The sequence below is a fragment of the Echinops telfairi genome, unplaced genomic scaffold (assembly GCF_000313985.2).
Source record: "Echinops telfairi isolate 266 unplaced genomic scaffold, ASM31398v2 ScPeMD7_7415;HRSCAF=8453, whole genome shotgun sequence".
Lineage (NCBI taxonomy): Eukaryota > Metazoa > Chordata > Mammalia > Afrosoricida > Tenrecidae > Echinops > Echinops telfairi.
In genome coordinates, this window is record NW_022111315.1 from 290,050 (window position 1) to 303,122 (window position 13,073).

The following is a 13,073-nucleotide window of genomic DNA, read 5'->3' on the forward strand; positions in this document are numbered from 1 at the left end:
TGTCTTCAGCAGTTGTGTCGTTGTGTCGGGAAGGTGAGCACCACAGAATGCCAATTTAATAGAAGAAAGTATTCTTGCATTGAGGAGTACTTGAGTGGAGGCCCAATGCAAACGACCATTTTCTTGGAGTTGAGTGGAGACCTCAAAGTTCACTATGCCATAAGACAATGGGTCTATAGAAAACATGAGCCTCAATAGTACATTGAGTTGTCCTTTTAAACCTTAAGTTTCAATGCTCATTTTCCTGCTTTTTTTACGTGGAATTTCCTTTCTTTTCATTATTATTAATAAATCACTTTACTTGGGGCTCTTAACAGCTCTTATAAAAATCCAAACATCCACTGTATTAAATACATTTGTACATGTTGCCATCATCATTTTCAAAACAATTTTCTTTCTGCTTGAGCCTTTGGTATCAGCTCCTCTTTTTCCCTCCTTTCCCTACCCTCCCACCCTTGTGGACCCCTGATAAATGATACATTTTTATTATTTTCATATCTTATACCTTCCACTTGTCTCCCTTCGGCCACGTTTCTGTTGTTTGTCCCCCTTGAGAAAGGGAGGTGGTTATAAGTCAATTATAGTTGGTTCCCCATTTCTCCCATCTCTCCCAATGAAATTTCTTAATATGACTCTTCTAGTCTGTAACTCCAACTAAATGATTGGGTGAGTCTATACTAATAGGTTATACATATGACTACTAAAGGGGATTGGTCAGATTTTGCTGCCACTTCCCTGGCTATAAAGGACAAGCGGCGTTAGTAGGAATAAAGAGAAATCCCAGGACCACCAGAAGGGGGGGGTCATCAGTGAAGCACATTAGAAATCTGTCAGCAGCAAGAGAGGCCAAGATGAGAGGGACCAGAGGGTGCAGTGAAGGAGTTAGGCTGACAACAAAGGCCAAGGCAAGAGGATCATGAGACAGAACAGAGGAGCAGTGCCAAGACTATGAAACCGTGGGACAGAGTAAGAGGGTGACTTCCTTGCTCAGAGGCAGAAGCCAATGGACCATGTTGTTGAGAGGTTGACAACCAGAGAAAAGACTTGGCTCCTAGCTTAAGAAAGGCGCTAATGTGGACCAATTGTAACCTTACCATTTATTGACCGTGATTTGTGGTAACTTGTTCAGGTCCCTAATAAACTCCTTAATTGTGAGTTTTGTCTGTTGAGGTCTGTGTGGTCACTGCAATGAATTACTGAACCTAGCAGAAAAGTAGACTCGGGAAGAACAGTTCGTGTCAAAACAGGGTAAAGAAAGACAGAAGGTGGAGGCATGTCTGACACCTGCCCAGAAGAGGTCAGCTAAGACCCCTTGACCCTTGACTCACAAATACAAAAAATTATGAAAAGAACCTTAAAAAAAAAACTAATGTTTGTTATAATGGACAGCAGAGTAGTGGCTGTACTGGATTTCCCTGGCCAACGGTCACAAGAAAAGTCCAAGCATAAAATAGTAGTTGATGCCATAAAGAAAAGCACCCGAGAACCCAGGTCCTGGGGAGAAGAAATAAACAAGTTAGGAGTCTAAGGCCTAGACTAGACTAACTTTAATATGAATAGGAATCACCTAAGGATCTTATTAAAATGTAGAATCTAATTTGATAGGTTTGGGGTGAGTTCCAAGATTCCACATTTCTAGTAACTCCCATGTGATTATATATACTGATACAGGTACAAGATGACTCTTGGAACATTGGTGGAAGGATTGACCATAACATTTTTACAAAACAGTTTTAACAACCCTTAGGGAGATGGAAAGCTATGACTGACAATAACAATTTGAATCTGTATCTTAATCTTGTTACTAGACAAAAAGAGGGTAAGTAATCCTAATATAAAAGGGAGGTGGAAGCACATTAAGGTATATTTCCTGAACAATAGAAAAGAAATAGTAAAAGGGTGTGTGTGTGTGTTGGAGGGGTGGTGGTGGTGAGACAGGATGTTCACACTACCCTTACAATGGCTCAATTGACTCTTGGTTTGGGGTCTGGATAGGACACAGCAGGAACTTTGGAATGCAGGCACACCCATACCTGCAAAGAGGTAAGTTACAGAAAGTCAGTCAACTGGAAAGCCAGCCAATAATGGAAAGTTTGCCATTAAAGGAACAAAAACCTTTCTTCATTCTACATGGGCCTTGGATTATCAGAGGGCCTTTGGGTGTTCCACACCAAAGTACTTCTTAATAAAGTCAATGGAACAATTAGTTCTATAGTATGAATGAGTATGAGTGCAAGTACCTAGCTCAGTATCTGCACTCATGAGGCGGATCGCTGAAGATATGGGTGCTATAGCAAAGTCTGAAGAAATCAGATTATGTCCGGCTACCAGAAAAAATAGCGCCTGGGGTCTTAAAGGATTGCCTCAAAACCAGTTAAGTCCACACAGAAGTAGCACACCAGCCTATGTGATTGATTGCAAATTAATAAAAATCCATATCCAGAGGAGGGAATTTTAATCCTGAGCCTAAATTTTAAACCCCCAGTTTGCAGAATGCTATGGATGAAAGGGGAAACCCTTAATCCATTTGCAGGGTTCCCTAAATGGATTGAGTCTCTGGTGAATCCCCACTGATCATAGTCTACTAATGTGAATAACTTTAATGTCAGACAGAGCACTGTAAGGCGAATTTTAGCAGCTGTAGTTAGGCTATCATGTATAATCTTGTCACTTGATCTCCCTTTGGGCTCATTTTGAATTTACTCTAGTTTTTAAAGATGTTCAATTTTCTTTTCAATTGAAGGTTTTCTCTGCTTTATTTGGTTATTAAAAAAAAAAAGTTTTCCTGTATACGGATGTCAGGATGAGCGGATCTATAGACAGTAACTAGTTCAATTATTACCCGGGGGCATGGAAGAGATGGTTGGTGGAAAACGGGGAGTCAATAGTAATGGGTACAAGAAGAAAGAAAATGTTCAAAAGTTGATTGTGGTGATAAATGTACAACCCTTAATATGACCAAACTATTGAATTATGATATGCTAATTACATCTCAATAAAACTATTTTTAAAACCCCTGAGAACTCAATGGTGAGACAAAAAACAGACAAAGTTCCACTGATACCTATTTTTCCCCATGGAGACAATACTCATTCATTATTTGAGGGTGGCAAAGGCTATCATATAAAACTTTTGTTGGAAAACCTTACCCTATCTACCCCCCACAGTTCTGATCTGCTCCCTTCATGCCTGTTACCCAAACTCAAAGAACAATGAAAAGGAATATAAATTGTGTCCTTTGAGGATGCCAAAACTGTCATTTTGACTAGGTGTAAATCAAAGAGGGAAGAATTCTTCAGGGAAAAATAAGATATAGAAACACTTCCTTCAGGGGTGTAGAGACTTAAGCGGAAGATATATAAAGGAAAAATAGCCTCACATTTTGATGTTGTTTAATGACGGGTGTAGTAATATTTTTTGACTTTTCCTAGTTCTAAGGACCTTACACCTTCCTTTCCTAAACCTGCTTCTTTCTATAAAATCTTTCACTTTAATGTTGTCCTACTTCTAGTAAACTCAAAGTGAAATATTTTTTTTCCTTCAAAGTGAAATCTTTAACTCCACTTTGATTTTCGTTATTCTCCCTCTTCTTACTGTCCATATCCTAGCTCAGTGTATGATTCTATCATCATCTCTACCTCTTATCTTCTCCAGTTTCTGGTTGGTAATTTGGAAGCTATGATTCTTTCCTCCAGAAAAAATACATTTGCACAGAATTTTACATTAATTCAGGGTTTTAACGTCACTCCCCAAATTAATTCATAAATTCCACATTCAAAACTTTCAAACTGTAGACAAATGATTATAACGCTTACCAGAAGTACAACATTAATAGCTCTGCAAAAATCTCTCTACCTCTTCAACAGGATTCTCTTTACTCATTCTCTGCCATCCTCTCTCACCACTTTGCCTGAGTAGTATTTATTTTCACATTTCTTTTTAAACCTTATCTTTCTAATATATCTGCCAAACCCTAACCTCTCACCCAGTAGCATCCGCTGTAGCTCTTTCCTCTCCTGTTCTTCCCGTTCACGTGATAGCTGAGAGCTGGTTTTCTTGTTCTGCAACATGTTCTCGATGTTCTTTCCCATTTCTTCAAAGTCACTATCTTCAGCTGAGCTGCTGTCTGTGTCAGTTGATAAGACTTCAGTTGATGACAAAACCCTAAAGAGAAAGACACACGTCAAATAAAAAACAGGGTAAATTTTTTAAAGTATAAAACTTACTGCCATCAAGTCGATGCTGACTCATAGTTACCCTATAGGATAGGACAGAAATGCCCCTGTGAGTTTCTGAGACTGTAATGCTTTTAAAGTATAGAACAAGCTGAATCGACACAGTTTTAGGCTTGAGTGAGAGATTGGGAAACAATTTTTAAGAGAAATACCCATTTAACTTTGGAGGGTGAAACTGTTTTGGAATTCGATGGCATTATTGCACAACACTGTGACTGTACCAAATACTATTGTTCTAATAGTTAATTTTGTTATATGAATTTCATTTCAATATATTTTTAAAATGAATATCCAGAAAGACATGGAGCCCTAACAGAAAAGCTTTATAAATTTCTTCTAGATGTTTAGTCAAGGGTGGAAAACCACAGCAACTATTTTAATAATTCCTAGAGAACACCTAAGCAACAGATTAGAACACGGTTTATTTTTATTTATTTATTTATAACATTTTATTGGGGTTTCGTACAACTCTTAACACAATCCATCCATCCATCGTGTCATGCACATTTGTAAATTTGTTGCCATCATCATTCTCAAAACATTTGCTTTCTGCCTGAACCATTGGTATCAGCTCATTTTCCCCTCCCTCCCCGCTTCCCCTCCCTCATGAACCCTTGATAATTTACAAATTATTATTATTTTGTCACATCTTACACCACCCAACATCTCCCTTCACCCACTTTTCTGTTGTACACCCCCCAAGGAGGAGGTTATATGTAGATCCTTGTAATCTGTTCCCCCTTTCCACCCCACCCTCCCTCCCCTCCTCCCGGTATTGCCTCTCAGCACTGGTCCTGAAGAGATAATCCCTGTGTTTCCAGTTCCTATCTTTACCAGTGTACACCCTCTAGTCTAGTCAGATTTCTAAGGTAGAATTGGGATCATGATAGTGGGGGGTAGTGAGGGGTAGGCACTTACGAACTAGAGGAAAGTTGTATGTTTCATCGTTGCTACACTGCACCGACTGGCTCGTCTCCTCCCGGCAACCCTTCTGTAAGGGGATGTCCAGATGCCTATAGATAGGTGTTAGGTCCCCAATCTGCACTACCCCCCTCATTCACAATTATTTGATTTTTTGTTCTTAAACAGTTCATTTTTAATAGTGCATTATTATCCTCCCATCACTAAACTATCAGAATAACCTTATCTGTCACTAGTGTTTTTGCTGGTCACAGAGTTGCCATGGACCCTAGGCCTGGGTGCTTTTAACCTTTCAAAACCTTTGCAAAGTTGCTTTGAACTTTCTAGGTATTCTAGTAGTAATATTATAAACAGATATTACCCTGAAATCTTAGATATCCACTCACCAAATAACATTTTAAAGTTTGAGTGGAGAGAAAATGTTTTGAGAATGATGTACAAATGCGCTTTACACAATTGATGTGTGTATGGATGGCGATAACAGTTGTATGAGCCCCTAATAAAATGTTAAAAGAAAAAAAAGAATAATCTGAAAAAAAAAGAGTGGGACCCCTTTTCTTTTATGCTTGGATTTTCGAAGCACTAAAACAACATACTTGTTCTGCAGGTCAAAGATGCGCTGACATTCCTCTTTGTAACGTTCTTGATGTTCAGCCACAGAAAACCTTGATCCTCGGGCAAATTTGCTCATGGGCCCCTCTCCAGAGCGGGCCTGTTCGGTTGACATTGTGCGCACCACATCGATTACTTCCCAGCGGGACAATTTTTTAATCTACGATACAGAAACACAAACATTCACAAGTCACTCAAGGATTCTGAGAGATAAATTGAAACACAAGGTTAGACAACTACACACACACACACACACACCCTAAACAAAACAAATAGCCAAAAAAAAACCCCCAAAACTTAAGTTTAATAGAAAGTAAATTCCTGTAAAAGTACCCAAAACCCAGTTTACTATAACCTAACCCACAAAGTTCTTCAAATGATCTCTTATATCTGTCTCTTAGAATCTTCTTCTCTATATACAAAGCCTCTAGGAGCCTCCAAATTTTCCCCTTCCAAACCCACCTCTTCCTCGGGCACACCAAATTTACGTAGAAGTTGCTTGGCATTTTTCAGAGAAAGGCGACGGAGGTCTGCATCTGTTCCTGTCACTGTTTTCTTCACTGGTTGAGGCTCCTTATCATCCTACCTCAAACAAAAACATGAGAGAATCTTAGTAAGCTGAACTCTTTATAGTGATCACTTAAGTCATCCTTCATTTTGGGTTCTCTAGTCTTCCCTATCCCTATTTCCCCCTTCATTTATTTTCTCTTTTTAGAAATTAACAGATAGTTTTACCTTTTGTTGTGTTGGTTTGTTTGGAATCTTCACATAGGAGAATCCTTCACCACATCCTGTGGGATCTGCCACCCCAGTTACCTCCAGTAGACACTTGCCCTTCATGGCAGCAATGAAAGCTCTTGTAGTGTTCCAAGGAGCTGTGCGAACCTGAGGTATTAAAAAAAATTCTTATGGCTACAAGAAACATTTTGTTCTACTTCCTAGTCACTAGCAACAAAATCAAAACAATTAAAATAATGTAAAATTTAATGCATTCTTCAACAGTCCACAGAGACCAATTGTTATAAAATTGCTCACTGCTCAGCTTCTTGCCGATGGTATTGATATTATGTTAAATAAAGGTGAAAACCTCAGTCAAGCAGAGTAAAAAGAAAGATGTGGAACAATGGTATTTTTCAGATTCATATTTCATGCCCTTCACTAGTAGTTCTCAATGTCACGGTTATATCCAACCTAATGATGAAGTAATTTAGACAATCTTGTTATCTGATGTGGAGCCCTGGTGGTGCAGTGATAGTCGGTTGGGCTGCTAACTGCCAGGTCTGCAGTTCGAAACCAGCAACCACTATGTGGGACAAAGACAAGGCTTTCTACACCCATAAAGAAATACAGTCTCAGAAACTAACAGGGGCAGTTCTGTCCTATTCTAGAGGGTTGCTACAAATCAGCATCAACTCAGTGGCAGTGGGTTTGGTTTTTTGGTGTGTTCTCTGACATTTCACATTTACAACAGTAAATAATAGTACAACAGCAAAGGGGAAAAAAAGCATCTATTTTGCTCCCTGTGTCCGGCTCTCAGCCTGCAGAGCTGCCCATGTCTGTGAGGCCTGTAGATAAAACATCCAGCTCTCTAGTAGGCCTTTTTATGATCCCATTCTCACCAGTTTTAGATCTTGACTGGAAAGAGGTGACTAAAGATGATTTGAAGGTGCCCTTTCAAGAAGGCGTGAGTAGCAGCATATGAGATAGGGGCAGAAGAGGTTGCTGCTCTTTTCTATTCAAGAGCCCTGGGGGCTTCAGAACCCAACCACCCCCTCCATCCTTTGTGGCCCAGACTCCAGATTTCCTCTTACAAGCAGTTGGTATTTTCCAGGACCTCAAATTCCAAATACTGCTAGCCAGTTCATCTTTGTGGGGGCCTGCTAGCTTGTAAGGCAACAGGAGGCAGCTGAGGTTGTTGAGAGGATGGCTGCATGTGACCTGGGTAACAACCCTCACGAATATCTGGATTCCCCACATTCCTAATTGGCTGAGACCCAGAGCTGTCAATTGGTCTCTATTCTAGCTGCTAGGGCCAACAGGGTCTTGATGTCTATAGCACAGTAGTGCTGGGGCACAGTTTTCAAGGTTCCTGGTTCAGGAGCAATCTCTGCCTCTTCTACATATAATGCCATTAATAACTGGGCCTTTAGAACTTAACCAGTTGGTAAGTAATAAATATGTGTATCTGATTCTCCAACTATTTGTATGACTTCTTTAGAATGAGCTACACTTTCTCTTAATGATTTTGTTATTATTGTTAAGTGCCATCAGGTGGTTCAGACCCAGAGGGACCTTACACATAACAGAATGACAAACAACTCCATCCTGCGTCATCATCACAATTGTTCTTAAGTTTGAGCCCGCTGTTGCAGTCCCTGTGGCAATTCATCCTGTCAGGTGTCCCTCTATTTTACCACTCATGTCGTCTCCAGGGACTGGTCTCTCCATAGAACATGTCCAAAGTACGTGAGATGAAGTCTCATCATCCTTGCTTTAAGGAGTTTTCTGGCCATACTTCTTCCAAGAAAGTTATGCTTGTTTTTTAACAGTTCATGGTACTTTCAATATTCTTGCCAACACCATAGTTCAACTGCACTGATTCTTCTTTGGTCTGCCTGATTCAATGCCCAATTTTCATATGCATATGAGTCAATTGAAAATATTAAGGATTTGGGTCAGGTGCACCTCGGTCAACAAAGTAGTATCCTTGCTTTCTAATACTTTAAAGAGGTCTAGTGCAGCTTTACCTAATGCAACATGTTATTTGATCTCTTAACTGCTGCTTCCATGAGCATTGACTGTGGATTCAAGCAAGATGAAATCCTTGACACTTTCCATTGCTATGAGGATTTTGGTTTTCTTTATATTTGAGTTGTAATCCATACTGAAAGCTGTAATTCTAGATCTTCATCAGCAAGTGCTTCAAGGTCCCATCAATTTCAGCACGTAAGGTTGGGTCATATATGTATCACAGATTGTTAATAAGCCTTTCTTCAACCCTGATGCCACTTTATTCTTCATATAGTCCAGCCTCTCTCTGATTACTTACTCAGTATACAGATCAACTGAGTATAGTGAGAGGATACAATTCTAATGCACACCTTTCCTGATCTTAAACCATGTAGTATTCCCTTCTGTTTACACTATGGCTTCTTGATCTTAGTACAAGATTCACATGAGCACAATTAAGTGTTTTGGAATTCCCATTCTTCTCAAAGGTATCCATAGTTTGCTACGATGCATACAGTCAAAAGCCTTTGTATTGTCAATAAAACACAAGTAAACATCGATGGTGGAGTATAATTTCTTATTATGGCTCTCCTACCCAAATCTGTTAACTTGCACCAAATGATTGGGTGGGACTATGCAAAATAGGGCAGGTATAATACAAAGAGAGGGTTGGCCAGGTTTCATTACCACTCCCCTGGCTATCTAGTAGAGCCATCTCTGAAGCAGTAGAAAAGAGGAAAAACCCCAAATTCTTTAGAAGAGCACGTTCAAGATCTCTGCCTAAAGTAGGAAAGGCAGCCAAGACCAGATACATGACACTGTCATGGAGACTCAGAACCAAAACTATGGGGTACCTTAACCTTATCTGACCTGAGCCTATGGAACAGAGGGACAGACGTGCTTGGCTTCCTGGCTCATGGGGGCAAAGGCCAGGGTACCATGAGGCTGAGAGACTAAGCATCAAAAAGAGACTTGGCTGCTGGTTTTGAAGGCACAAATGACTGTAGGCTTACTGCTTTGCTAATGTTGACTTGTGGTAACCTATAACCTTTGCTAATAAAACCCCTTAATTGTGAGTATGGTCTTGAGTTCAGTGTGGCCACTGCAATGAACTACTGAAACCAACAAGGATCAAGTGGGAGAAATGGTTGGGGTCAGAACAGGAAATGAAGGATGGAGGTCAGAGGCTTGTCTAAACCCTGCCTCATAGCAATAGGGGAGACAGAGGAAGTCAAATATGGACCTCCATTGCTGTTCACCACAACATCTTTCTGGTATTCTCTGCTTTGATATCCCTTGTGCCATGTCCTCTTCTGAATCTGACCTGTATCTCTTGAAGATCCCTTTCCACGTCCTGCTGCAACTACTGTTGAATGAGCTTCAGCAAAATTTTATTTGCATTTGATTATCAATGATATTGTTCTATAATTTGCGCTTTCTGTTGGGCCACCTTTCTTTGGAATGGGTATAAATTTGGATGTCTGCCAGTAATTTGTCCAGGTGCTGCCTTTCAAATTTTCTGCACAGCTTAGTGATTGCTTCCATATAACCACTGTGAGAAATCAGAAAGGGAAATTAGGGAACCAGCTCTATTTACAATACTACTAAACATAGTGCATTGGAGAAATGACTATATAAGATCAAAAGGATAAACCTGACTTGAACGGTTAAAACCTTGTCAGTTGATTCCCCCTCTGATGCACATTAGGCCTGATCTGGTAGCCAACATTTTCTTGATTTTCTGGTTTGTTCATATTGGGGTTCATCTCAGATGTATTGTCATTTGGGGTCACCCTCTTGGATATATATATATATATATATATTTTTTTTTTCTTCTCCAGTATATAAAACCCAGGATCGATGGGACAGCATGTAGAATAAGGTTTGGGTTTGTGTGTGTGTGTGTGTGTGTGTGTAGGGGGGGAGGAAATGATTAAGTGGTAGTGGGGGAAATAAAAGGGAGCTGATGTCAAGGAGTTCAGGAAGGAAAAGAATACTTTGAAACAGATTGTGTTGGGGTAGCAATTGTATCATACTGTTTGATGTGACTGAACTATGGAATGGTATCTGTATTAACTCCCAATAAGATGGCTTTGGGAAAAAAAGAAACACTGCTAAAAGAGATTAATGAACCTTTTTTTTAACCCTTAAATAACTAGAAAGATCTACCACGTTCAAATCTTAGAAGACTTAATAATGCTAAAATGTCAATACGACCCGAAGCTGAGGTGACACAACATAATAGATTAAGTTCCGTTCCTTCCCCAGAACTTTCCTCTGGTCTCCTTAGCCTACCTCTGAATATTTTCGTATTTCAAGCAGTTTTTATTCTTAAATGATGTGTTACTTAGCTGTGAGAATCAAAATGTAATTCCAATCACTATTACTAAGTAGAAAGTTCTTGTTCCAACTCTTACCTCTATGCAAATTATATAACAGTCCCAGTATTCCAAAGGGACAACTCTAGGACCTTTAAAATCCCAGAAGCCATGGCTGTGGTTATCATCTAGTTTCCAATATTTGTTCTAAGGTTTTGAGGTAAAAATGTGCTTACCTCTATTGCTTAAAAAAAAAACAACAACCATAATGTTGCGGGCTCTTGTGTTTGCTCATAAATCAAATGAATCTGCTATATCTTCAAAAAAAGTTGTTTTCTCAACTTCCAGCTAAAGATGGTGACTTAAACAATCTTAGCACTCTCATATCCTCAACAATAAACATGTGTAGAAGGCATTTGGAAGATAAACCTGGAAGTCAAATACACCTGGAAACCAAGAGGCAAATCCACTTGCAGTCTCCAGCAGACAGGGAAATGTATGTTTGCTGGTGGCACAGAGCCAAAGGGCTTTGCATATAGTGCGGTAGACTCTCCAGTACCCAATAGCCAGAAGACTTGGGTGCCCAAGACAACTATAAGTAGAATCATTCCTCCCATAGTTCACAGTTGCAGAGAAAAGCATGTACTTCCTGGGTCCCCACACTTCCCGGGTGAATGCAGCAATGGCTGCACCAATTCCAGTGCCCCCAGTGGCAAGCTGTGCCTCTCTTTTTGCATATAGGGAGCTACGAGTGCAGCCTGAAAAGTTGGTGGGTCAGGCAGAAAAGCTATATACCACAAGAGGAAAGACTTGGAAAGCTGATTAAGAGAGAAAAACATTGGTTCCCTCTGATCAGCAAAGACTGGGACTTTAGGACAAGACTCTCATATCCAATCTGCCCTATGCCAGAAAACAGCAGTGCACGGTAGAGCTCTCTGTTGCTGTTTTGTCCTGTATCTTTTGTATTAATAAACCATTAGCCTCAACAGGGAGAAAAAAAAACCCAACCCTAATACATATACCCCCCAATGACTACAGAAGTCAGACTAAACTCTGGGACCTTGAGGAAAAGCAGCAAGCAGTTCTGATTTTTTTTTTTTAATTTCCCACAACCTCATTGACCAGAAAAGTTGAGGCTTATACTCACACATCTGTGACTAAACTCCACTCTCTGCACCCTGGACTAAAGCACACACTAGTAACTGAAAATGAGAAAGCAGCTGCTGGTTCTAGCATGGATATATTGAGTGTGAATGCCTGGGTGTGTGTGTATGTGTGTGTGTGTACACGGGGAGATTGTGTAATTGTTTACAATTTTTTAAAAATCTTACTATTACTGTTTTGTTCTATTTTGTCGTTATCATTCCTTTCTTACACCACCTGACAGAATTAACTGTGCTCACATGATCCAGGCATCGTCCCACCTCCAACTGTTACATCACAATATCTCAGAGACAATAGACAATATCAGTAAACGTGAAGAAAAAATGGCACAAACAAGTGAACAATATGTAGAGCCAAAAGATTTGAATAAGAAAGGTCATCGGAGCTACCGGAATAGGAATTCAACTGAAAAATTCCCAGGTACTTTTAATGAATATCGAAAAAATATTGAACACTCTGGGGGAAAAAACAACTATAGAAGAGGTCCGACAAACACAAGAGAAATGTGACAGAATGAAAGATAAAAGAACTTCAAACAGAAGTCCAGAAGATTAATACTAAGATCTTAAAATTAAGTTGTATGAGCCCCCAATAAAAGGACTGAAAAAAAAAAGATATTAGAATTAGACAACACTTTGAAAGAGTAAAGCAGTAAAACTGAAGCAATGGAAGGCCAAATTAGTGAGCTTGAAAACAAATTGCTCTATAGCAATCTACAAGAAGAGCAATCAATCCAAAGAGACTTCTTAAATGCCAAGGGAGCATAGCTCATAATACTGTGATGCCTTTAAATTACAAGATTTGTTTAGGGATCTGGAAAACGAAATCTGTATCTTTCAATCCAGATTCTACACAAATGAGGTAAAAAGGATGAACTGAGAATACTTGGCCCATGCCCTCTGAGGCAATTAAGAGGGCAGTTTTTCACTAGGTACAGAGGAGACAAGTATAGCAGGAAGACAAAAACACAAACTCACTGCCATTCAGTGAATTCTGACACAATGAGCAGACAGGACAGGTTAGTGCTGACCCTGTGGGTTTCCCAAACTGTAATTCTTTTTTTTTTTTAACATTTTATTAGGGGCTCATACAA

General features: G+C 39.7%; 1 protein-coding gene across 7 annotated transcripts in view; it reads right to left on the reverse strand.

Annotated features, from left to right (window-relative positions):
• The window catches only part of TAF1 (TATA-box binding protein associated factor 1), a 110,624-nt gene that overhangs the window by 53,557 nt on the left and 43,994 nt on the right, over nt 1–13,073 (reverse strand). For all 7 annotated transcript variants that reach the window (XM_045297007.1, XM_045297009.1, XM_004716661.3 and 4 more), the window contains 4 exons: nt 6,504–6,653; nt 6,231–6,350; nt 5,753–5,928; nt 3,986–4,164 (listed from right to left, as the gene is read on the reverse strand). In XM_045297007.1, the coding sequence (XP_045152942.1) occupies nt 3,986–4,164; nt 5,753–5,928; nt 6,231–6,350; nt 6,504–6,653 (625 nt within the window). The remainder of the gene's footprint in view (nt 1–3,985; nt 4,165–5,752; nt 5,929–6,230; nt 6,351–6,503; nt 6,654–13,073) is intronic.